Source organism: Panthera onca, chromosome A3, assembly GCF_046562875.1.
Source record: "Panthera onca isolate mPanOnc1 chromosome A3, mPanOnc1 haplotype 2, whole genome shotgun sequence".
In the NCBI taxonomy this organism is placed as follows: Eukaryota; Metazoa; Chordata; class Mammalia; order Carnivora; family Felidae; genus Panthera; species Panthera onca.
Window position 1 is genome coordinate 78132045 of NC_138341.1, and position 24800 is coordinate 78156844.

Here is a 24800-nt window from a genome sequence, read left to right on the forward strand (position 1 = left end):
TTCCCTTGGGTTCTTCTTCCCCATCTCAATGTGGTGGGTGGAGGTATGTTACCTTGTCCTAAGCCTCTCTCACATCCCATCCACTGGCTTCAGGGACAGGTTTGGGGATGGACATGTGATCTCACTCAGCCAATGAACTGTGTTGGAGTTTTTGCTGGGTAAATTGAGAGATAGATTCTTTATCCTCCTCCTCCTTTTTTCGATAAATGGTATATATAGGGTTCTTCTCCCCCATCTCAATGTGGTGGGTGGAGGTATGTTACCTTGTCCTAAGCCTCTCTCACATCCCATCCACTGGCTTCAGGGACAGGTTTGGGGATGGACATGTGATCTCACTCAGCCAATGAACTGTGTTGGAGTTTTTGCTGGGTAAATTGAGAGATAGATTCTTTATCCTCCTCCTCCTTTTTTCGATAAATGGTATATATATTTATATATATATACATTTCCATCCGTCATCTGTTTGCTCTTTCCTCTGAACATTCAAAAGACCCACCTACCTCTCTTGACTCCCTTTTGGCGAAACACATGGCCTTATCTGCAAGCCAATCTCAAACGGAGTCTGAGCACCGCAGGGCCTCTGTAGTTTCAGAAAGCAACCTCTAGGACCCACAAGGGGCTAGGAGGGTGGCTGAACCAGTGCCACACAGGGACTAGGAGTCCTCTTCTCAGGCCTGATGTTCCCAGAGTCTGGAGGCCCCAAATGCTGCTGCCTTGCAGGTTCTCTGCGTGTAGCCTGCTCACCTTCTAGTCTTTTCCTTCTCCTGTGTCCACCAGTGGGTGGTCTATGGGCCCAGACTGCCTGGGCTTCACTCCTGCCTGGCCATTTGGCCTCTCTGGGCTTCTCTCAACTCATTTGGAAAATGGATTAAATGGGTTATATGGATTAAATTGTAAACTGCTTGCGATGTTGTCTGGCACGTAGTAAAGGACTCAGTAAGTGCTATTATCACTGCAGATTGTGTGATTCTGATGCCATTATTTCTCCTCTCCTCACTCTGCTGGGGCATTCTTCTCTCCCTCCAGAAAGGATTATCCAGTGTGGAAACAGATTTTTTTTCTGCATCCTGAGTTTCACGGTGCCTGTGGGGGAAGATAAATTTTCTAACAAAAACAGTTTGGGGGGAATCCATGTAGGAGAAAAGTATCCCAGCCTGGAACCCAGAAACAAAGATTTCTTGAGTGGGGAGAGGGGGATTTAGGGAACTGGGGGGGACAGTAGGGACTGGAGAGAGGTCCTCAGGAAAGAAGGCCTGGGTTGGAGCATTGAGGAACCATCAGGCAGGTTGTGGGGCTGGGCGCACACCCCCCAGGGTGGCAGGACCCAGAGAAGAAATGTTCTTGGGGTCTCTTGTGGGTCTAGGATGGCCCCACACCATCCCTGAGGCCATGCTTGTGGACAAGCCACTGAAGACATCCCCATGCATCCAAGAGGGCAAGGAAGTGGTGGGGGAGAGAGCCCCCTGAGGCCTTGCAGCCCCTGGAGGGAGAGAAGAGACGTGGACACCAAGCATGGGCAGTGGCCATGCAGCAGGGAGTAGATGTGAGGTGTGGCCACTCAGTCATCATGGGTGTGGATAAGTGGGAGGGAAGGGAGGAAAAGAGAATGAGGAGGAGGTTGTGGCCAGAGCAGGAGGTGGTGATCAGCCAGGTGCAGTGTGTGGGGAAGGTTCGAGGTGGGGTGGGCTGGGAGCAGGTGGGCATTGGGAGACACAGTCTCTGTGTCTTGGTGAAATGACTGATCCCTCTCCGAATCCTTCTGACACCACCCATGTGCGTTGGGGCTCCTCTGAATACACATAGTGCCCAGGCTTCCACTGCCCCAGACCTGATCTCCCTGTTGACTCAGCTGCCTCCTCTTCTAGCCTGTGACCCATTTAGGGCAGGGACAGGGTTGTCATTGCTGTCCCGATGCCTGGCACACAGTAGGTGCTCTGAACCTTTGAGGTATGGCTCTACTTAGCAAATTTCTCCTCTCTCCAGCTTTCACCTGCCTGTGAAATAAATAAATCACTTTTAGGGGCAGTTCAGCGGGCAGGCCTTGGGTCCTTGCCACCTTGGGAGGGGGAAGTAGGGGCATTCCTGTTTCCCACGAGTCCTGGGGATCAGCCTCCCTCTGCTCCTGCTCTGCCCCCCCCTTCTGTCACTCCCCGCCCCTGGCTTTGGGGGTGCTCTTGGAGTTGTCACTTTGCCTGCCGGTGCAACCCTGCAGCTAGCCTCAGTTTCCCCCAGCAAGGGGCAGGCACTGCTCGGTGCAGGAAATACCCTGTGCCCTCCCTGGAGCACGTGACTTTTGATTTTCCTTGAACGCAGCACTTTGTGACTTTGGCGTAGACTTCAGACGCAGCCCCCTTTCCTGTCTTCACATGAAGGAAATAAGTTGAGTTTCGGAGAAACCAGCTGCTGAGAGCACACCAGGCCTTCCGGGCCTGGTCCCTGCCAGCTTGGGCCTTTGTGCTGCTGCTGGTGTGTCCAGGTGAGTGGCCGTTCTTCGGCCTTCTGCCCCGTCCTGCCACTGCAGCCACACCCCAGGGGACTCAAGGCAGCTGGCAGAGGGTGAAGATCCCCTGGGGTGTGGCCTACTTACACTCGGCCTGGGCATGTGAGGGGGTGGTTAGCCGCAGGGCCTCACGCTGGGGGCTTGGACTGCACAGAGACCCACGTTAGTTTCTTGGGCCCTAATTCTTCATCTAGAGCCAGCTGTTGACGTTGGGGACCAGAGATCTTGCAGGCGGCCCATTTGCCTCGATATCATCAACACAACTCCAGGTAAGCCATCCTGGACGGAACAGCACCCGCTCACCATTTCCACGGGTAGCCTTGGTCTGGTGGAGGAGGACAGAGTCAGGAGGCCACTGGGAATGACCAGGAGGGGCCGTCAGATTGGGATGATGGGTGGTGTCCAGCTGGAAAAGGAAGCAGACATGGCTTCCAGCCACCCTGAGGGAAACAGATTCCTTGCCAGAGTGTCAGCTGAGCGGTAGTGTCCAGGGGACACAGAGATGCCTGCTCAGTCCCTCACCTCCTCCTGGGCCCCCATCAGGGTGACACCCTTGGCTCCAGGAAGCAGAGAATCCTCCAGAGAAAGCAAACATGTTGTCTTCCCCCTCCCCCAACTCAGCCCTGTGAATATGAGGGTGGCTCAACAGGGCTGTGAACCTGAACAAAAAATTCCTCTCAGGGGACGCAGGGCAGGCTTGAGCCACTTGTAGGGGAGCTCAGGTTAGAGAGGGGCCCAGAGAAGCGAAGGAGAAAACAGTCTGAATCCTACTCAACTGCAGTGTGTCGGCAAGTTGGGTGGACTTTCTGAGCAAACTGAGGTTTGCATGTCTGTTAAATGCAGGTGCAAATATGGGCACCTTGCAGGCGCCTGGCTCTTGTGTCTTGGGTGAGAGGTTGGGAAAAATGTCCAAGGCAGGGGTTCCTATGGTAAACAACTCAAGGTGAGTTTCGTTACTCTTATCTCAGCCAGGATGGCGAGCACACAGGAGGTACTTAATGAGGCTTTGCTGAGAGATTAGGGCCAGGGACTCCCGGGATGAAAAAAATTTTTGCCGCATCTGAAGGCTCTTCTCCTCCAGTGCAGCGTCTCTTCTTCCTTTTCACACCTGTCCTCCTGCCTCATGCACATGGCACCGGCCAGGACACAGGGCAGGCAGGCGGCCTGGATAGCGGGACGTGCACACTCTGGAGCCAGGCGGTCTAGACCTGCGTCCTGGCCCTGCCACCTGCTGTGTGTGCTGTGGGACCTCAGGCAAGTCACTGCACCTCTGTGTGCATCAGGTCCTGGCTCCATAAATCCTTCACTCACAAGGTTCTTGTGAGGATTAGGGGAACTAATATAGTTGACCCTGGAACAGCATGGGGGTTAAAGGTGCCGAAACCCAGATGCAGTTGAAAATCTGCACAGAACTTTTGATTGCCCCCAAATTAGCTACTAATAGCCTACTGTTGACTGGAAACCTTCCAATAATATAGACAGTGTAACACGTATTTTGTATGTTACATGTGGTACTACTGTATTCTTACAGTAAAGTAACCTAGACAAAATGAAATAGTATGGAGAAATTCACAAGAAATTCACAAGCTAATTATCATTATTAGCTCTGGGCGGTCAGGCTCTGAACTTTGCAGCTTCTGGAGACTCTCCTAGGGGCTGCAGCAGTCAGACCTCTCCATGATGACCACTCCCTTCCCCAAAGCATAGGTCAAGGCTGTGGTTCTCAAAGGGAGCCAATTTTGGCACCCCTTTTGCCCCCCAGGGACATTTGACAATGTCTGGAGACATTTTTGGTCATGACTCAGGGGCTGTTGCTGGCATCTAGTAGATACAGGCTAGGAAAGATGCTAAACACCCTGCAATCCCACAGTGCACAGGACAGCACCCCCCTGTCCCCATGTCTCTATAGGCTCTGTCCTCCCGACTCATCATCTCACCTCTCCCACCCCCTAAGCCTTTCCTTGTCTCCCTTTCACAGCCACAGAGCCTGACATCCAGAGAGGGAAAGCTCCTTGCTGAGGTCACACAGCCCTTAAAACCAAGGCAGCAGAGGTTGAGGTGGGAGGGGAGGGGGAACTGCTTTTCTGGAATTGTCCAGTCGATCAACAGACACTTAGCGAATCTGCTGGATGCAAGGTCCTATCCCCAACCCCACAACAGCCTAGCACTCTGGGCCCTGACAGTCCCAGGCCAGCCTGGGGCGAAAGCCCCTAGAGATCTAGCTCAGAACAGTGGATTCTGTCTCCTAAAGGACATTCACTGAAGTGGTGAGTGCAGATTGCTGGGTCTGAGACCTGCATTCAAATCCTGACTGCCACTTGCAGGTTCCATGATTTTGAACATGACATTAACCTCTTTGAGCCTCAGTTGCTTTAGCTGAGGAATGGGGGTAACAATTTCCATTTAATGGAGTTGAGGTGAGGTTTAGATTAAATGGATTATGCTCATAGTAAAGTCTCTGGCACTAACCTGTTTGACATGTACTTATTGGAAGGAAGCAGGGGCTGCGGGAGAAAACAAGATGGCCATAGGCTCTGCTTTGGGGAGCTCAGCTTGGTCAGAGGCAGAGGAGTCAACAGACTGTGGTCATACGTGGCTGTCAGGGCTGTGATGTGGGAGGATGGGCCCTGGGAAAACAATGGAGGTCTCTTACTCAGCCTGGAGAGGGTGGAGCAGAAATCATGGAACACTTCTAGGAGGGGACAATGGAGGGGACCTGAAGCATGTGGCCAGGAGAAGGGTATGGGCACCTATTATGTATGTACACCTTGCTGACATAGGCAGGGTAACAAGACAGAGTCTCCACTGTCATGGTGCTTACATTCAAGCAGGGGGCAAAGTCCTATGCCAACAAGTTGGTGGATAAACCACATTTTGGGTGGTGAAGAACAATAAAGCTGGGTCAGGGATAGAGAGAGAAGGGGAGGTGATTTTAGAGAGGGAGATCAGGGAAGAACTCTTGGAGGAGGAGGTGATATTTAGGCAGAGACTCAAATAAAGTGAGGGATTTTGAGGGAAGAGTGTCCAGGCAGAGGGAACAGACAGTGCAAAGACCCCAAGGTTGGACCATGCCTGATTTGATCAATTGACCTGAACAAGTAACATAAGGAGGCCCATGTGGCTGGTGAGGAGTGAATGAGGACAAAGTGGTGTAGGAGCAGATTGTATAAGGACTTGGGGGCCACGGCGAGCACCTGGGCTTTAACCCTGAATCAGGTGGGAGTCCTGGAAGGCTGATAGCAAGAGAAGGACATGATAACACAATGGTGGGCCAGGTGCTGTGCTTGGTGCTCCGTGAGTCTTATCTCAGGGAATCCCCACAATTTCCCAGTATTAGGCACCTTTGCTTCCACCATTTTACAGGTGGGGTCTGGCGAGCTTACCTCACGGCCCAGGGCCACACTACTGTGATACAGTAGATCTCTGATTCTATGGTTGGAATCTGATCCCCTGGTGTCAGGGAAAAGATATGAAAGAGCCTATTGCCACCCGTGGCACATTGACAACTGCTGTCATTATGACTTAGAATGTAACCAAGGTAGCATTTTATTGGCTGAAATTGCCTGTGCTACCTCTGTTGGTAGGCAAAAGGGGAACCCCACCATGGCCTGCAGACTAGAGAGCAGGAAACTTCAGGCGGGACTTGGGGTCTCAGGCAGGGAACTGGGGTCAGTGAAAGGAGGCTTGGGCAGAAGGGTTGGGCCCCCATTTCAGCAGTGCCCTTGGTGGAGGCACTTCTGATGTCTGGCTGAGGATGGCATATGGAGCCCCCAGGCCTGGCTGGTGCCACTGCTGCCCCCTCTCACCAAGTCCAGTTGGATGGACTCGTTCCCTCTGTAGCCTGACTGCCTTAGTCTTCCCTCTGGATCTCCCGATGGACATCTAATTGGGGCTTTTGATGCTCAGAGTATGTTCTATGGAATAGTAGACCCTCAAGGCTCTGCTACTTAGGAGTGGGGATAAAACAAAACTAAACCATCCTTCCATGCAAGTCTTCTCAGAGCCTTTAATATGCTAATATGCTTTCCACAGCTTCGGAAAATGTGTTTGACCTCTTGAGCCTTTTTTTTTCCTTTGAAGTATGTTTGGAGTATCATGTCTTTCTGGAATAGATATAAGTGAACCCTACCTTTACCCAAGGAGGATCCTTGAATGGTTGAATTTCAGGTAGATCATTTTGACCAAGGACCACAGGTTTCCTCCTTTCCTCCCAGGGCCTGGGCTGTGAAAACAAGACTGGTGTCCCATCATCTCTCAGTTGAACTGAAAACTCTGGCTGGGAAGGCCAAATTAGGATCTCTGAACTCACAGCTCATGAGGCTAGACGGGGTCAGTCTAGGCAGGACTGGGGTGGGGGAGTCTAATGGTGGGCTTGTCTCCTGGGAAAGCCACTGAGTCTGTGGGGACATAGCTCAGGAGAGAAACATCTGACCTTCCCATCCATGTCCTACCAGGAAGCTGCAGACTGGCCCAGCTCCTCTGAAAGCAAAGGCTCCATGCTGGGCTGGCTTGCAGTGGTGCTGCATGGACAAATATTCCAGCCTCCTGTCTACCTGGCTCACCATCGTCTGCCTCCTGCTGTCCACTTCCTCTGGCCTCCCCAGCATTTCTGGCCCACAGGGTCACTGGAAAGTTGATCACTCCGACTCTCACCCCTTATTTTACTAGTGAGGACAGCCCAGAAAGGCATAGGGAGACAAAAGCAGACACAGGGCTGGGTAACCCCTGGACCCACCTGCCGTGCAGTGTCGTGTTATTATTACTGTTGTCATTATTGGCAGTGAGACAGGGAGGTTGTGATAAAGCTGAGAATGTACGGGTGATGGTCCTGCCTCTGGCATACCTTGGCCTTTGGTCTGAGGTGGCCAATCATGGCTTGTGGTCCTGAACTGGGCCCCAAGGGCCAGCCTCTCCCCACCCCCCTTCTGCCTTAATCTGTCTCTGGCTACCCACGTTGCACCTGTGGCCACTGTGGGGAGGAGCTTCTCAAACTGTGTTGCCGACAATTTCCTGCCACAGCTTCCTGCCCCAGAGACCAGCATCACTACCCCCACCACTCCCCACAGCTCCATGGACAAGCCCCCACCTTGCTGCCTGGTCCTGTGTCCTGTGTATAGGGAGTGACTATATGAGTCTTTGAGGCAGGGATGGCTATCTTTGGGAGGATGGAGAGGAGTGGGGAGGGTGTACCCAGTGAAGAGCACTGCATGGATAAAAGTATGGAAGTGAATTTGAAAGAAGGCTAATAGCACAACCCAGGTGGAGCAGAGGAAGGGTTGAAGAATTTAGTTAGTTCAATGAAGTGAGCTGGAGGGAGCCACAGTAAGTTCTTGAGCAAGGGAGTCTTTGGGGGAAAAACTGCCGAGAAGCAACTCGCAGACCCTAGAGCTCAGCTCATGGGAAACAGACTGTGGGGTTTAGCCAACCACAAACACTATGTGAGTTAGATCTGGATCTCAGATTTTATTAATAGAAACAGCAGGTAGAGATCAAAGGAGGTGATGCCAGCACAAACAGAGAGGTCTGAACTAGACAGGTGAACATGGTGGCATGTTTATAGCCACAGACAGAATGGCCCAAGTAGGGCTACCAGGGCTGGGGGAGGAGAGGTGGCAGGAACCATCAGAGAGGGAGGAGGCCTATCAGGGAGCCTGTGAAGGACCGAGGAGAGCCAAGAAGCTCAAGCAGGAGGAAAGGGTCACTTGTGTCCATCATTCAGGGGATCCAGCATTGAGGAGGGCTTGCCTGGTGCCCACCAGGTGGTGATATCAGTGTTTCCTCTCTGGCCTGAAGAGTATCCTGGTGGGGGTGGGGGGCAGACTGTGAGGCTGGATGAGGGGGTAGGAGTCCAGAAAGTAGAGCAGGGGTGTAGACAGCACTTTCTTTCCTATTTCAGTTATTATTTTTAGTGCCTGGTTTGTCTATAGTTTCCAACTCCTTTAGTTAAGAACCCAACAACTAAGGTATAATTTACATACAGTAAAATTCACCCATTTTAGTGAACACTTCCGTGAGATTTGACAAATACATATAGCCAAGAAACTATCATCTCAATTGAGATACTGACTATTCTCCCAAATTCCCTCATGTCTCTTCTAGTCAATCCTTCTCCTTGGCCCCCATCTCTGGCAACCACTGATGCTTTGTTCTCCACTGATACAGTTTTGAATGGAATTATACAGTTTGTAGCCTTTGGAGTTTGGCTTCGTTCACTCAGCATGATGCCTTTGAGATTCATCCATGTGTTGTGGACATTTCCTTTCATTTTATTGCTGGGTAGTATCCCATGGTGGTGATGTACCATAGTTATCTATTCATCTGTTGAGATACATTTGTTTCCAAAATTTGGCAGTTGTGAGTAGAGCCGCTATAAACATTTCCTGTGTAGGTTTTTGTGTGAATACAAGTTTCCATTTCTCTAGGGTAAATACCCAGGAACCCTTTTTTGCTTCTTAAACACTCTGATGGAATGGTGACCTATATCTCCAGGTGGGACACAAATGCAGTCTCTGATTAATCACCTACCTGTAACTGTTGGGACATTCAGGAACCCTCTCAAGCCTGGCCTTCCCAAACCAAATGTCAGGAACCGTCTGGTTAGAATGCAGATTCTGGTTCCTCCTCTGGCTACCCTGACTCAGATCTCACCTGATTCCCATTCCAGTATCTTCCTTTCAGCCCCTGTGCCCATCCTTGCCTGTCCCTGGACACCCAGAGGTAAGGCAGCCTTTTCCAACCCACACAGGCCTTCTTTGCACCCCCTGCTTACTTTTGCTTAACTAAGAAAGGCACCCAAGGATCTTCCCCTGAATGTAACCTATGCCTGGGTGGTCTTGCTGGGCCCACCCTAGAGAAGTGTTTGGAAATTGTTATAGGGAGATGAGTTTTTTCAATATTGTATAAAAGCTTCCAAATATACAGCAAAATGGGAAGAATTATATACCCATTAACCATCCCATAGTTCTACAATTAATATTATTATATTCACTTTATCACATACAGTCTATCCTCATTATTAGGACGTTCTGTATTTAGCCTACTTGCTAAAATTTGTTTATAACCCCCAAACTAATACTCAAGGCCCTTTCACAGTCATTCAAGAACATACCCAGAGAAGCAAGAAATTTGAGTCAACTGACATGCGCATTCCCACTGAGGTCAAACAAGGTGACACTTTTCTCTACCTTTTTGTTTTACTTCTCATACTGTAAACAAGTGTCCTTCTCTCTATTTGGTGCACATTTTTTTGTGCTTTTTGTTGGTGATTTCACTGTTTAAAGGGCAGTGCAGTGCTGAAGTGCTATCTTGTATTCCTACATGCAAGAAGGCTGTGATGTGCCTTACAGGAAAAGTCTGTGTTGTCAGATAATCTTAGCTATAGCGCTATTGGTTGAGCATTCAATGTTAACGAATCAACAGTATATATCAAATAAAGTGTCTTTAAGCAGAAACAAAGTTAAGTACTGATCAGTTGATGAAAATATTGACCAGAGAGTGGGGGGGCCTAGGCTGGCTCAGTTGGTAGAACATGTGAGTCTTAATCTTGGGGTCATGAGTTCAAGTCACGTTGAGTGTGGAGCCTACTTAAAAAATTTTTAAGTTATGGGGTGCCTGGCTGGCTCAGTCAGAAGAGCATGCAACTCTTGATCATGGGGTGGTGAGTTTGAGCCCCACATTGGGTGCAGAGAATACTGAAAAAAAAAAAAAAAAAAAGAAAGAAAAGAAAAAAGAAAAAGAGAAAAAAGAAAAAAGAAAGTGTTGTGACCAGAAACTTGAAGGAACCTAACCCTGGATTCCTCTAGGAGCGATCATTTAGTATTTGCTAATTCAGTGTTTGCAATGACTTTACAGAACTACTCTGAATAATAAGACTTATCTGTTCACCTGTCTATCCATCAATCAATGTTATTTTTTCTGGATGCCTTTCAAAGTAAATTACAGCCATCAGAGGTAAATATTTCCACATACAGATCATTAACTAGCGTTCAATATTTCCTTTTCTTTTTTTTAAAATGAGGGGTCCAAATATAATGAAATGAACAAATTTTAGCACATTCTTAGAGAAATTGAGACACTTGTATAACCCAAAGCTTATCAAGATATCAGCCATTGTACCATCACCCCAGAAAATTAAAAGCAGGTAATTTTAGGTTATCTGCCTTACCAGATAGTTATCTAAATATCCTTAATTCCTTCCCCCTCTCCCCCTCCCCCATCACACATCTCATTTTATTTAGTGGCTGTATCAAAGTTCACGTTGGAGTTAAACCCTAATGTATTTAACCAATATCCTATTGATGGATATTCAAATTAATTTATGCTTTCTAGAAATTTGTCCGTGAAGGCAGAGGGGGCAGGGTAAAGCGTAATTTCTAAGGCCAGGGGGACTCAGTGGAAAGGAAGAAGGGAAGGTTAATAGAGAAAGGTTCTTTTGAAGAAGAAAACTTGTTCCAGCTTTGTTCCCTATGCCTGATGTTCTCTCTTCCACGATTTTTGAAAAGCTGGTTCATCCTCATCCTTCAGATCTCAATTCAAATGCTACTACCTCAGACAAGGCGACCTTCCCAGCTACAGTGGCCTCTTCTCTCTCCTAATAGCACTCTATTTCCTTTATAACACTGGTCTCAATCTGTAATTACTATTTTTGCCTGTTTCCTTGTTTAATGTATCTCCCCCCCCCCCCCCCCCCTTCAGATTTTTCAGTATTCAGGAGGGCAGGGCCTGTCTTATTCACTCATATCCAGCGCTGGGCTGAAACACAATAATTCAACACGTGTTTGGGAAATGAATGAATGGTTCCAGGTTCTGGTGTGTGTGGGCCCGTGGGGGTGTCTGGGTGTTCCACACAAAGTCTCTGAAAAGTCAGAGGAGGATTGGGGATCCTCCGATCTGAGCCCAGCCGGCGGGGGCTCCTCTCCAAGTTTATTCTGGCGTAAAGAGGCTCTGCACTATGACACTGATACCCCTCAATGCGTCCTCTCTCCCACTATCTCTGGGCCCAGTGGACTGAGTTCAAGAAGGCACCCTGACGTGCCCTCCATCTTGTTCTGAACCCGCAGGGTCTGGCGAGGCACAGGGGCGGCGGCGGCGATGCCGGACCCCGCGGCGCACCTGCCCTTCTTCTATGGCAGCATCTCGCGCGCCGAGGCGGAGGAGCACCTGAAGCTGGCGGGCATGGCCGACGGGCTCTTTCTGCTGCGCCAGTGCCTGCGCTCGCTGGGCGGCTACGTGCTCTCGCTCGTGCACGATGTGCGTTTCCACCACTTCCCCATCGAGCGCCAGCTCAACGGCACTTACGCCATAGCTGGCGGTAAGGCGCACTGCGGCCCCGCCGAGCTCTGCGAGTTCTACTCGCGCGATCCCGACGGGCTTCCCTGCAACCTGCGCAAGCCGTGCAACCGGCCGTCCGGGCTCGAGCCGCAGCCCGGGGTCTTCGATTGCCTGCGCGACGCCATGGTGCGCGACTACGTGCGCCAGACGTGGAAGCTGGAGGTGAGAGCGCGGGCCCGAGGGGTAGGGGCCGGGGAGAACAGGCCCTTGAGGGCGAGAGAGCCTTGGGGACTGGGGAGAGCGAATGCATTCTTCAGCCTGCGCTTTGCTGTGCTTCGTCAGATTTGGAAGCTGGAGGGGTGGATGCGGTCCTGGTTGGGGGCAGGACCTAAGAGGTGGCCTCGTAGGGAGGGCGCCGAGTGACGCCTTGGTGCAAGCCTATGCCAGACAGCTATTGAAGGTTGCCCTGGGCCTGGGCTGGGGGCGGGCCAGGACCATAGGGGAGCTGCCAGCGCGGGCCGGGCTGTGGTCTTCAACAGCCTGCAATACCCGACAACCAGTGTCAGATCTTCGAGCTGAAGATGAGCTTGGACCGCCTGTAAGGCGGGGTCTGGGGCGTGGCCCTAGATGGGCGGGAGGTTGGAGAAGGACCGTGGAGATGGGGGGGGGGGGCGGGGGTAGGAGGGGGGGGTGTCTGGAGAGGGGGGCTGTCCTCAACAACCTGAAGGACTCACTCTAGGTGGGTCTAGGGTGAAGGGTCTCATAGGGACAGAGGAAATTAGGAAGGTCCAGAGGAGGGAAGAGGGTTCCTGTGGTCACGCCCGTGGTGACAGTTATCAGTCTCCTGGCTCCTCCATCCTCCCTTCCCTAGGGTGAGGCCCTGGAGCAGGCCATCATCAGCCAGGCTCCCCAGGTGGAGAAGCTCATTGCCACAACAGCTCACGAGAGGATGCCCTGGTACCACAGCAGCCTGACTCGAGAGGAGGCGGAGCGCAAACTCTATTCGGGCTCGCAGACCGACGGCAAGTTCCTGTATGTGGGGCTTGAGGCCTGGGACTTTACGGCGGTGAGGCTGGGGCTTGTTGGCCAGAATCCTGGAGGCTGGGGCAGACCTCAGTGTGCAGTGTGCAGGGAGGGGTGCGCCTGTGCTAACACGTGCAAGTTGCTAGTGTGTTTCTGAGTGTGTGGTAGGGACATTATATGAGAAAGGATCTGTAGTGGTTAGGACTCCAGAGCTGGACTGTCTGGGTGGGAATCCAGGCTCTGCTATTTATCAGCTCAGGTCGCTGGGCAAGTAGCTGAACTTCTGCCTGCTTCAATTTCCTCGCCTTCATTCAGCAAATATTTACTGAACATCTACTATGTGCCAGGCATGTTTCAGGCACTGAGGACATAGCAGTGAACAAAACGGACACAAATCCCTGTCCTTGTGGAGCAGGAAGACACAAAACAAATCCAAGGAACCCAGGCTGTGCTACCTGCCAGCTGCTGTCCCCACCCTAGCTCAGCTTTGACCTCTTTCATATCTTAAGCTTCCATGGAAGATGTTTGACAACGAATTCCTCTGCCCCAAGGAAAAGTCTGCAAACTTTCTGCAGAGTTTATGACAATTAATTGGTCTACTGAGGTTAGAGGAGTCTCAGGAGAGCCTAGGCCAAGGGCTTTGACCAGCTATGGGTGCCTTGGATATCAAACTCGAAGTCACAGAGGCAGGTAGGGTCAACATGAGCCATGGGACACTGAGGCTGAGGGAACAAGGATCAGGTACAATATAGAGACTGAACTGGCACTGAGGTTCAGAACCAGGTAGAGCAGTGACAGTATCAAGGACAGTGACTTAACACTGGGCAATGTCAGGAGACCAGAAGCAGGTACTTTGAGCCAGGCTATTGGAAAATTAGGCAAGGCATGCTTTGGACAGAAGCTATTGTAGATTGCTTTTGTGGTTCCTGCAGTCAATAACTGCTTTCTCAATATGGGGATAGTTAGGGTCTGAAGGTCAAAGCTACAGGGGATAGTTAGGGGCCAAGGGTCAAAGCTGTAGGCATAGAACCTTGCATGGGGCTGGGAGGAGGGGAACACCCCTGGTGGGTCATGATGCCTGGCACAAGCCCAGAACTGGTCCAGTTCTGAGATAAGGGTGTAGGGTATGATAGGAAGATGCATGTTACTCAGGCCTGGAATTAAAACCAGGGCCACGCTTAACTATTGACCACAGGTCAGAGCTGCCGAAGAATGGATGGAATTGTACCTCATGCTGTTTGTTGCCAAAGCTTTCTTTATAATCTCAGGGTTTACGGAGTGGTTGATTCAACTTGAAAAGAAACCTGACCTCTGGAAAGGGCCTTTAAGATTATATTGTTAAGTGTTTCCTAACCTCTTCTGGATCACAGACCCTTGTGGGAATCTTACCAAAGCTGAACCCCTTTCTCGACCCCAAACATGTTTACTCCAGAGATTTTGCACACAAGAAGCTACAGAATTTCGTAGTTGAACCTAAGCCTCATTCTTGGAGCCCTTTTTGGGTTAAGAACCTCTGATTTAGTTCAACTGTCTCATTTTACATGTGAGGAAACTGAGAGGATAAGTGACTTTCTCAGGGTGGCACAGATAATCGTGTGACAGAGCTGGCTGTCAGTCCTATTAGCAATTAATTGATTGGAATTGATTTGAATCCTGGCTCGACTTCTAACCAGTTGTGCAATCTAATACCTCAGTTTCCTCATCTGCAAAATGGGGACAATAATAGTACCTACCTTGTGGGGAATGCTGTGAAGGTCAAATGGCAACTATGAAGAATTTAGAACCAGTATCTCAATAAATGCTAGCTCTTATATTACTGTTACCAGGTTCTGTATATTCGGAAGTAGAGATACACGTTGATTTCTTAGCTGGCACTTCTAGCTTAAGTTAAGTTTGAACTGCAGAGGCAAAGAACTGCGACCACCTACTGGGTTTTTTTGGTAAATAAAGTAGAATTTGTGGCATTGAAATATACATGGTGACCACATCAATGTCTTTGGCCTATGTGGTTATTACGTGGGAATTGGTCGCTGTTCTTTTATGAATTCACATATCTCTTTCCAAAGAGAGTGTTATCAATTAGCCTTTGCTATGTAATAAGCCGTCCTAAAATATCATGGCTTAAAACAACATTATTTATTCCCCCCTTGATTCAGGGGGTCGGCAGTGTGGGCTTAGTTCAACTGGGTGATTCTTGTACTGGTTTCCTTTGAGCTCGCTCATGTGGCTGCAGTTAGACGTGGTGGGGTGTGGACTGGGGCTGAATGGTCTAGGATGGCCTCACTTACATGTCCGGCAGTTGGCAGCCTGGCGTGCCTGGGTTCTCCTTCCTGGGGCTTCTCCAACAGGCTAACCTGGACTCATTCCAATGGTGGCAGGGTTGCCAGGACAAGCAAGAGAGAGCAAGCGAGCCCACTGCTTGACCACTTTCCAAGCCTCACCTCGTGTCATGTTTGCTAATGTCTTACTGGCCCAAGTGAGTCATGTGATAAGGCCCGGATGCAGGAGATACAGAATGAGACTTCTTCTATGTTTTTTTTCTTTTAAGTTTATTTATTTTGACAGAGAGAGAGAGAGAGAGAGAGAGTGCATGCACACATGAGGGAAGGGCAGAGAGAGAGGGAGAGTGAGAATCCCAAGCAGTCTCTACACTGTCAGTGCAGAGCCAGATGCGGGGGGCTCCATCATGACCTGAGCCAAAATCAAGAGTCAGCCACTTGACCAACTGAGCCGCCCAGGTGCCCTGAGACTCCATCTGTTGATGGGAAAGAATGCCTCGTATTGTGGTGGTGTTTTCAATTTTACATATACGTTTGCTGGTGAGCGCTGGGTGTTGAGTTTCTGCTGTTAGTTCAAAACTTAAGATGTGGACCTGAGGGAGGTCTTTTTTACTACTCAAAAGAAGAGAACTAGTAATTAGAAACCATAACCTCCAAGCTACCCCACCAGTCTAGTTATGGAAGTGCTTTCCTTTCTGTGGGACATTTGCATTTTAGTTTGTTGTGGGTTCTCTTCTCTGCCCTTGAGGCTCCCCTATCACCCTGTACCCTGGTTTCCTATCTCTTCAGGCATCCCTAGTTGTGGGCCAGCCTAGGAATCATATCTTGCTTCATTGCATTGTTCTCCTGGGAACTTGCTGCCCTTCTGTCCCAGTCTCAGGTTTTGCCATGGCAATTTAGAGGATATTTTCCCCATCCCTTTGACCTAAGGGAGGGCTTGATTACAAGGTGGGCTCACATCTCTCTTGTTTACTACTGTATCTCTGCCCTTAGAACAGTGCCTGAGACATGGTTAACATTCAGTAAACATTTATCCGTGGGCCAAAGCCCTGTCAGAGAGTTTACACCACCTGCAGGCCATCCTGATGCCTACTTCCTGCTGCCCGCCAACAACCAGCTCTTCTGCAACGTAATACAATTCCTCAGATTATGGGTCAGCTGCCTACAACTTCTTGTACAAGACTTGAGACCCCCAGGACCAGTTGGTGTCCATCCTCCATTGGAAATTTACACTTAACTCTGGAGTAGAACCTTGTGCCAGTGACTCGAAACAAAATTGTTTTGTGGGAGGTGTTGGTTGGTTTCACTGTGGGATGAGGGTGTGCAGGCATCTGGCTCTAAGTTGGCCTGTGTGTGTGTGTGTGTGTGTGTGTGTGCGTGTGCGGACAAGGTCTTACCACACAAAGCCCCCGTTCTTCGAGGGGCTTAATTCCCATTCATAGACTAGGAAGATTTGTGTACTTATTTTGGCAAATTTCCAGCAGAGGACAATCAAAGTTCTCACTCTGTCAAAGGTCAGTCTTTACAGTAACTAGCGGGTCTGTTGTGATGACACGGTGACCTACTCTGATTTGTACAAAGGTGCCCCAGGAGCAAGCCATGGAGTTGTGCTTACCTCTGTGGCTCTTCATGGAAAAGTGGCTTTCTCTCCCCAAGAGAATATTTTAAGTCTACCTGCAGAGACATCTGTGGCCTCTGTGGGTGGCTGAGTGTCTACCATAGATAGCTCGATATCCTGTGGATGGCCAAGTATCCCCGGTGAATGGCTGAGTGTCTCCTAAGGAAGGCCACAGACTCTGCTGTGGAGGACCCAGTGTCTGCTTGTGGCTGGTTCAGTGTTCTCCCCTGGATGGCCACGTGTTCAGCTGTGTGAGCCTCAGGCTATTCTGGGCTGAGTGTCCACCATGGGAGGCCCAGTATTCCCCCGTGGATGGTCACATATTGGCCCTTGGACAGCTGTGTCTCCCTGTGGACACTGCCATTCTCCTCTCATTTCCCTCCCTGACTCCACCCTACCACCTGTTACCAGTAGGTCTGGAGGTTGAGTCGTGCCTGACCTTGGCTCCCCTAGTCCCTGACACTTCTCTGTGAGACTGTCAGGGTCAGAGCCCATGGGTGTGTGTGTGTGTGTGAGATCTGGGGCCCGGCAGGGGGTCACCACAGGAGAACTCAGGTGGTTATAGGGGTGATACCCCCTCCTTCCCCCTGCCAGGCTGAGGCCCCGGAAGGAGCAGGGCACATACGCACTGTCCCTGATCTACGGGAAAACCGTATACCACTACCTCATCAGCCAGGACAAGGCAGGCAAATACTGTATTCCTGAGGGGACCAAGTTTGACACGCTCTGGCAGGTAAGCTGCCCATCTACCTTGCTGTTGAGGGGATGTGGTGGGGGGTTGCTTGGGGTTCTGGGGGAGGGAAGAGCCCAGGCCCTGATGCCGCCTCCCTGCAGCTGGTAGAGTACCTGAAGCTGAAGGCTGATGGGCTCATCTACTGCCTGAAGGATGCCTGCCCCAACTCCAGTGCCAGCGCCAGCTCAGGTGAGTGGGGCTGTGGGGGACAGGGGCAGGGTGAGCGAAGACCCCATGCCCCACCCCCTCACTGTCACTTCTCCCCCAGAGGCTGCTGCTCCCACACTCCCAGCTCACCCATCCACTTTCACCCATGTGAGTTAGCTGGCATCTCAAAGTTGGGTCGTGAGGGATGGAGCTGGGCGGGTGGGTGATGGGTCCTGTTCCCAGGGCGAGGCTGGGATGGAGAGTGGGGCTGCCATGGACCAGAAGAGGGTACCCCCCAGAACTGTCCCTGGGAGTCCTCAGAGAATATGGGTCTCAGGGGCTGGGTGCCCCCAGCTCAGGTCCTGCTGACCCTTGTTGACCCCGTGACCTTTAGGCTCAGAGACGGATCGATACCCTTAACTCAGATGGATACACCCCTGAACCAGGTGAGCTGACAAAGCTGGAGGTGTATGTGTGGGGTTCCTGCCAGGCTGTGATCAAGGTCCCTGGCTGGGCTCCAGGGTGTGGCAGGGGAGGGATGTGGGCCAGGCCTGACTTGTGACTGCAGACGTCCACGTGGGTGCACATCCATCACGCCTGCCTGTGTGCTTGTGCATGGGGTGCATGCAGACATGCAGGGGAGTACATCTGGCTGTGCCTGAGCCACAGACACACATGTGTTCAGTACCTACAATGTGCCAGTCACGCCCCATGCTCGTGTGTGTCTGAGCTTGTCGAATGCTTCTGATATGCCATATTAGTCATGCCAGTTAGTCATGATGATTATTCTCAGTTTACAGATGAGAAAGGAGGGCAAGTAACTTAATAAGGTCCTGCGGTTAGGCAATAGTGGAACTGGGATTTGAACCCAGGCAGGCAGGCAGGCTCTGGAGCCCCTGTTTTTAAAATGCCTGGCTGCAGATGCTAATGTGTTTGATGTGTAGATGCAAGCCCATCCCGTGTGCATGCACAGAGAAAATACAGGATTGCGTGTGCACACAGAGGCTCACCTTTGGAGCCCTTGTAAACATGGCTGTGTGGTGCATCCAGAGACATGGGCAGATATGGACATAGGTGCACACACACGCACAGAGGTCTTCCTGTAGCTGCTACACTAACAGTTTCTCATGCAGATGTGCCTTTGGACCCCCATCACACACAGACGTGGGTGCAAGTATACGTGGGTGCGTTTGTGTGAATGCATGGGCACACGTGGTTACATGTGCACATAGTCGCATACGCCTTTAGAGCCCATTGGATGTGGCTTCCCAGTCCCCCCCAGAGGGGACCAGGAGTGTACACAAGTGCACGCATGCACACGAGCACACACGTGTACCCACGTGCCTGTGCATGCTCTGGATGGTGCACCGTTGTCTGGGGTGTGTGCTTTGCGGGTGCCAAGGCTGCTGTGCCCTCCCTGTCCCTTGTCCCACTCCCTCATCCTGACTTGGGAGCGCACACGTGTGTGTATGCCCAGCACGCCTAGTGTCCACAGAGAAGCCAAGGCCAATGCCCATGGACACAAGTGTGTACGAGAGCCCCTACAGTGACCCCGAGGAGCTCAAGGACAAGAAGCTCTTCCTGAAGCGTGAGAACCTCCTCATCGCTGACATAGAACTTGGCTGTGGCAACTTTGGCTCAGTGCGCCAGGGCGTCTATCGCATGCGCAAGTATGGCTGCTCCTGCCGTGGTCTGGGGCACCACCGTGGTGGGGGGACAGAGGAGGGAGTGGCCTCACCAGGCCTTGGGGGTTGGGGCCGGGATGCGATATCAGTTTGCCAGGGAGACAGACCCTGGGCCAGAAAAGTACATGCTAGGGGGTTACCTGGGAGGGCTCGGGTCAGCACCTGAGAGGGTGTGGGAGAAGCAGGCTGGGACAGGGAGAGGGTGGGCTGAGCCGCAGTTGCAACAGAGGCCTTAACCGACCCAGGGGAGCTGCAGAGGGGCCCCCCTTTGTAGCCTTGCTACTGGATACAGGCAGCCCCTGGGGGCGGGTGTAGCTTTGAGGTGTTTTTTTTCAGCGAGGGGCAGTTCTCGGTGAGGGACTTGGCAGCGAGCTGTCCCTGGCCGACACTCCTGGCACCTGAGCAAGTGGGTGCCTGGACCCTGAAGGGAGATCCAGGTGGCAACCCACGGTATCCACCACACATGGCCAGAGAGAAGAGAGGCGGGTTGGGTGGGCACAAGGGGCCGAGCGGGGCCTGTGCTGACCAGGTGCACGTCATGGCAGGAAGCAGATTGACGTCGCCATCAAGGTGTTGAAGCACAGCACGGAGAAGACAGACAAGGATGAGATGATGCGCGAGGCGCAGATTATGCACCAGCTGGACAACCCCTACATCGTGCGGCTCATCGGCGTCTGCCAGGCCGAGGCCCTCATGCTCGTCATGGAGATGGCCGGCGGCGGGCCCCTGCACAAGTTCCTGCTTGGGAAGAAGTGAGCTCCGGGCGGGCTGGGCACTTGGAACTTGTGGGCCCAGCAGGCTCATCCGTCCTTATGGGTGTGCTCCAGCCACGAGGGCACACTTGTTTTCACACGACTGTAGACACACTCACTCCTGCCGCCCTGCGCGCCCACACTCACACCCATGGGGCGGAGCTGTTACCAGCACAGCCGTCAGAGTCTGACCTCCAGATCTGAACTGCAGCCCTGCCACTGACTAGTGTGACCCCGGGCAGGTCTCTCAGTTTGTCTGTGCCTCAGTTTCCTCACTCGTACCACAGTGCTGATCACAGTATTTACCTCAGGGGGCTCTTGTGAGGCTCACATGAGTTGATATTTGTAAAGTGCTTAGAACAGTGTCCGGCCCTGCTTGTAAGAGCTTTAGAAGTTTTGCCCTCGTGAGATTGTCCATAGTCGATTGTCTTTGACCTAAGACAGTGTCAGCAAACTGCAGCCCACAGTGTTGTTTGGTACTGCATGGCTTGGCATTTTTAAAGGGTTGTAAAAGAAAAAAAGAAGCAGAAGAGTATGTGGTAGAGACCACACGTGGCCTGCAAAGGCTAAAATATTTACTATCTGGCCCTTTACTGAAAAAATTTGCTGACCCTCAATCTAAAGAAACTGTGATTTCGTTTGTTTTCTCGTGCCTCAAACTCTTACCCTCATAGACATGGTCTTTTACACTCACTGAGGCGTGTGACCATCAACTCATATTCTCACTGGTGCATGTACATTCACAGCGTACCCCAGCTCGTGCATGCGTTCGTGCTGACTCATACATTCAGTTATTCCACAGGTTTTGCTGGGCAATTTCTCTGTAATCGGGACTGTTACTAGCATTTGGGATTCATCAGTGAACAAAAGGGACAAAGGTCTCTGTCCTATATTCTGGTTGGGAAAAAAGAGGCTTTCAATGATAATTATAATACAATGTAGAATATGTTGGAAGAGAAGTACTATAGAAAAGAGGATTGGGAGTGTCACGGTGGGAGGTGAAAAGTGAGAAGGCGAGGTCTGTGCAAACTGAGGGAGGCAGCCAAGTGCAGCTGTGGGGGAAGAAGCCAGTGCAAAGGCCCTGAGGTGTGCCTGTGCTCAATGTGGTGAGAGAACTGTGAGGAAGGTCCCATGGCTGCGACAGAGTGAATGAAGAGGAGAGGGGGAGCTGATAAGGGTAGGGAAGTGATGGGGCAGGTCATGCAGGACCTTGTGAGCCATGGGGAGACCTTGGACTTCCACCCCAAGTGTGGTGGGAGCCCTGGGAGGCTCTAAACAGGGGGAGTGGCAGGACTGGGCTTCTGTGCTCAGGGAGGATGGGCGATGGGGAATGAGGGTGGTGGTGCCTGTTCGTTCTGGTCCAGGCTTACAATGATGAAGGCTGGACTGGGGTGGCAGAAGCAGAGGTGGAGAGAAGTAGAAGGATTCTGGAAGGATTCTGAAGGCAGAGCTGCCAGGGTGTGTTGACAGATTAGAAGCCAGGTGTGAGAAAGAGGAGCTGAGGGTGAGGCTGGTGCTTCTGGCCCAAGTCAATGAAAGGATGTGGTTGTTGGAGAAGAAAGGGACAGTGTGGGGAGCTGGGTATGTGTGTGAACAACCAGGAACTTAGCTTTATCTTTATTTTTATTATTTTCAAGTTTATTTATTTATTTTGAGAGAGACAAGAGTAGGAGAGGGGCAGAGAGAGAGAGAATCCCAAGCAGACCCAAGCCCAGCACAGAGCCTGACATAGGGCTCGATCCCACAACCCTGGGATCATGACCTGAGCTGCAATCAAGAGTCAGATGCTTAACTGACTGAGCCACCCAGGTGCCTCTGTCTTTATTATTTTTGAGATGCCCATGAGACCCCCCCCCTCCCCCCCCCCACCAGGGGCACATAGAGGATGCAGGTAAATGTGTAAGTTTGGGAATCATAGTATGTGGGAGACATTGAAAGTCTTGAGACCAGAGGAGGACAGAGGGTTTTGCCTCTTCTGTTCACACCTGCCCTCCTTCCTGTATCTCCAGCCCTGTGCCTGGGCACACAATAAGCACCTGCTGACTACATGCTCAGCTGGGTCAGAGGTGTGGGCTTTGCTCCCTTAGGAACTGGGGCTGTCCCCTCCCACCTGACCCTGCTTTCCCCTGCACCCCAGGGAGGAGATCCCCATCAGCAACGTGGCGGAGCTGCTGCACCAGGTGTCCATGGGGATGAAGTACCTGGAGGAGAAAAATTTTGTGCACCGTGACCTGGCAGCCCGCAACGTCCTGCTGGTCAACCGGCACTACGCCAAGATCAGCGACTTCGGTCTCTCCAAGGCACTGGGTGCCGACGACAGCTACTATACTGTGAGCCCCCACCCCTTTGGTGCCCAGGTGGATGAGGTTGGTGGGTGGAGGGTCCCTGAGCCCTGCCCTGGCAACATCTCCCCCTTTTCAGGCCCGCTCGGCAGGGAAGTGGCCGCTCAAGTGGTATGCGCCCGAGTGTTTCAACTTCCGCAAGTTCTCCAGCCGCAGTGATGTTTGGAGCTATGGGGTCACCATGTGGGAGGCCTTCTCCTATGGCCAGAAGCCCTACAAGGCAGGCGTGGGCAGAGGCGGGTGGGCAGGTGGCTGGGTGAGAAGCGGGGTGAGGGTGAGGTGGCCTTGGTTACTCATGTTGCACTTGGTTCTGGCTCGAGCAGAAGATGAAGGGCCCTGAAGTCATAGCCTTCATCGAGCAGGGCAAGAGGATGGAGTGCCCGCCAGACTGTCCACCTGAAATGTACACACTCATGAGTGACTGCTGGATCTACAAGTGAGTGCCAGTGGGTGGGAAGGGTACCCAGCTGAGCCGACACTGCGCCGGGGACCAGAGGTCATGGTGACCAATAGTCCAAAACTCATCCCGCCCAAGACTCACCCAGTTCACAGTCTTTCTCACACGCAGTAGCTTTACTCTCTGCACCTATGCTAAATACCTCAACACATGGACCCTATAGTGCTCCAATGGGCCAACACCCCAACACTCTACCTGTAAACACCTAGTGCTCCAGCATCTAAAACCTCAGGCCCCCACCAGCCAACACTCAACACGTTGATCCTGCAATAGTCAAACGAGGCAGTACTCTTTTACCCAAAATATAGAACCAATGGTCAGGACATGTGATAATACTCCACTCTCATTCCTCAGTCCCCCGCTGTCCAACATTCAACACCTATTTATCCTGACAAGCCAATACTACAGCACCCAAATACTCAATATATTCAAAACCTCCACCTCTGTCCAGTGTTCAAGCTCAACACTTGAACAGCCCAACTTTTAACACCATCAGCATTTCAACTTCCCATCAGAAAATAGGCAACACACACCCAAACAAGATATTGTCCTACACTGAGCCATTGTCATCCACTGAGCATGGATATTCCAACATTTGATACCTTTTCTACCCGGACATCCATTATTCCATTGGCCAGCACCTATGACATTGACACCTAAACACCCAAGCAACCCGATGTATAGATACCCTATTTATGATAAATAATACATGATCAGTCCATCCAACATGTGTTGACCTGGTCTCCATTGGGAAGTACTCAGTACACCAACACCCCAATACTGAAAGAGGCTCGCATCCAACGCTATACATGGATATTTCACACACAGTATCATTCGTAGCCCAACTCTTCACTAACTGAACCCACCATCAATGCTCCAATGTTCTGCTAGACTAGGGGCAGCATACTTGCACCCATAAAAGCCCGCACCTGGCATCCAAATACACTGGCCCTTGGCACATGTGCAGTACCTCAGCCTTCAATATCCCAGGCCCCCTTGGTTGATAGTTGTAACCCCGACACTCAGTGAATTCAGTTCCCTAAATCTTCACCAGTTAACCCTCAACAGATGGTTTCCCCAACATCCTGTATGTCGGCAGCTCTTCTATTACATGGTACAGAGCCACCCGAATTCTAGTACTCACATCCAAGAGACGTCTCCATTTCCCAAAACTCTACCACCCTGACAGCCCCACTGATTTTATTTTTTTAAATGTTTATTTATTTCGAGAGAGACAAAGCCAAGCAGGGGAGGGGCAGAGAGATAGGGAGAGAGAGAGAGAGAGAATCTCAGTGCAGAGCCATGGGGCTTGATCTCACCAACCGTGAGATCGTGGCCTGAGCTGAAACCAAGAGCTGTATGCTTGACTGAGCCACCCAGGTGCCTCCCCGCCACACACTGATTTTTTGAGCCCTATGCGTGTCTGCCCTCCAGCTGAAGCTGGGTTCTGGGGATATGGTCAGTGGCCTGGATCTACCTGAACCCCCACAGGTGGGAAGACCGCCCAGACTTCCTGGCTGTGGAGCAGCGCATGCGGACCTACTATTACAGCTTGGCGAGCAAGACTGAGGACCCCCCGGGGCCTGGAAAGGGAACCGAGACTGCTTTTGCCTGAGCTCCAGCCTGCCTGGAGCCTGCAAGCCACGATGCCCCAGCTTCAGCCCCATCCTAGGACCTCCAGTTTGGCTGGCTTCACTTCAGCTTTTCTGCCCAAACCAGCTGGGCTGTATAAGGCAGGCAGCTGAAGCCTCAGTTTAATACTGATCTAGTTTTCCCCACTTGGTCACCTGTCCCCTCTGGCTGGGGGAGGAGGGAGGCCCTGGGAGGGTGGGGTTGCATAGCCTGCTCTTGGGCTGGTATCTACCGGGGAGCCCTGAACTGAGGGAGCATTGCTTACAGTAAGGACCCTCCTTCCTCTGGAGCCCAAAGGGGAAGACTTGGAATTCTCAGGTGGCAAGACCTCCATCGTTTAAATAAACTCAGCTTCTTTCTTA

The 24800-nt window shown here is 51.5% G+C and overlaps 1 protein-coding gene across 3 annotated transcripts; it reads left to right on the forward strand.

Annotated features, from left to right (window-relative positions):
* The first annotated feature begins 2320 nt into the window (after window positions 1–2320).
* On the forward strand, window positions 2321–24800 carry ZAP70 (zeta chain of T cell receptor associated protein kinase 70). Of its 3 annotated transcripts, XM_060607994.3 has the most exons (14): window positions 2321–2476; window positions 2695–2769; window positions 11560–11992; window positions 12642–12802; window positions 17285–17423; window positions 17525–17612; window positions 17692–17738; window positions 17965–18016; window positions 19048–19240; window positions 19801–20007; window positions 22145–22337; window positions 22429–22569; window positions 22673–22785; window positions 24298–24800. In XM_060607994.3, the coding sequence occupies exons 3-14, from the start codon at window positions 11591–11593 to the stop codon at window positions 24419–24421; spliced, it is 1860 nt and encodes a 619-aa protein (XP_060463977.1). In that variant the 5' UTR covers window positions 2321–2476; window positions 2695–2769; window positions 11560–11590; the 3' UTR covers window positions 24422–24800. The 3 variants fall into 3 exon arrangements, with proteins under 3 accessions (XP_060463977.1, XP_081651414.1, XP_060463992.1); XM_081795288.1 differs by lacking the exon at window positions 2695–2769; XM_060608009.3 differs by lacking the exons at window positions 2321–2476; window positions 2695–2769; window positions 11560–11992 and adding an exon at window positions 12011–12368.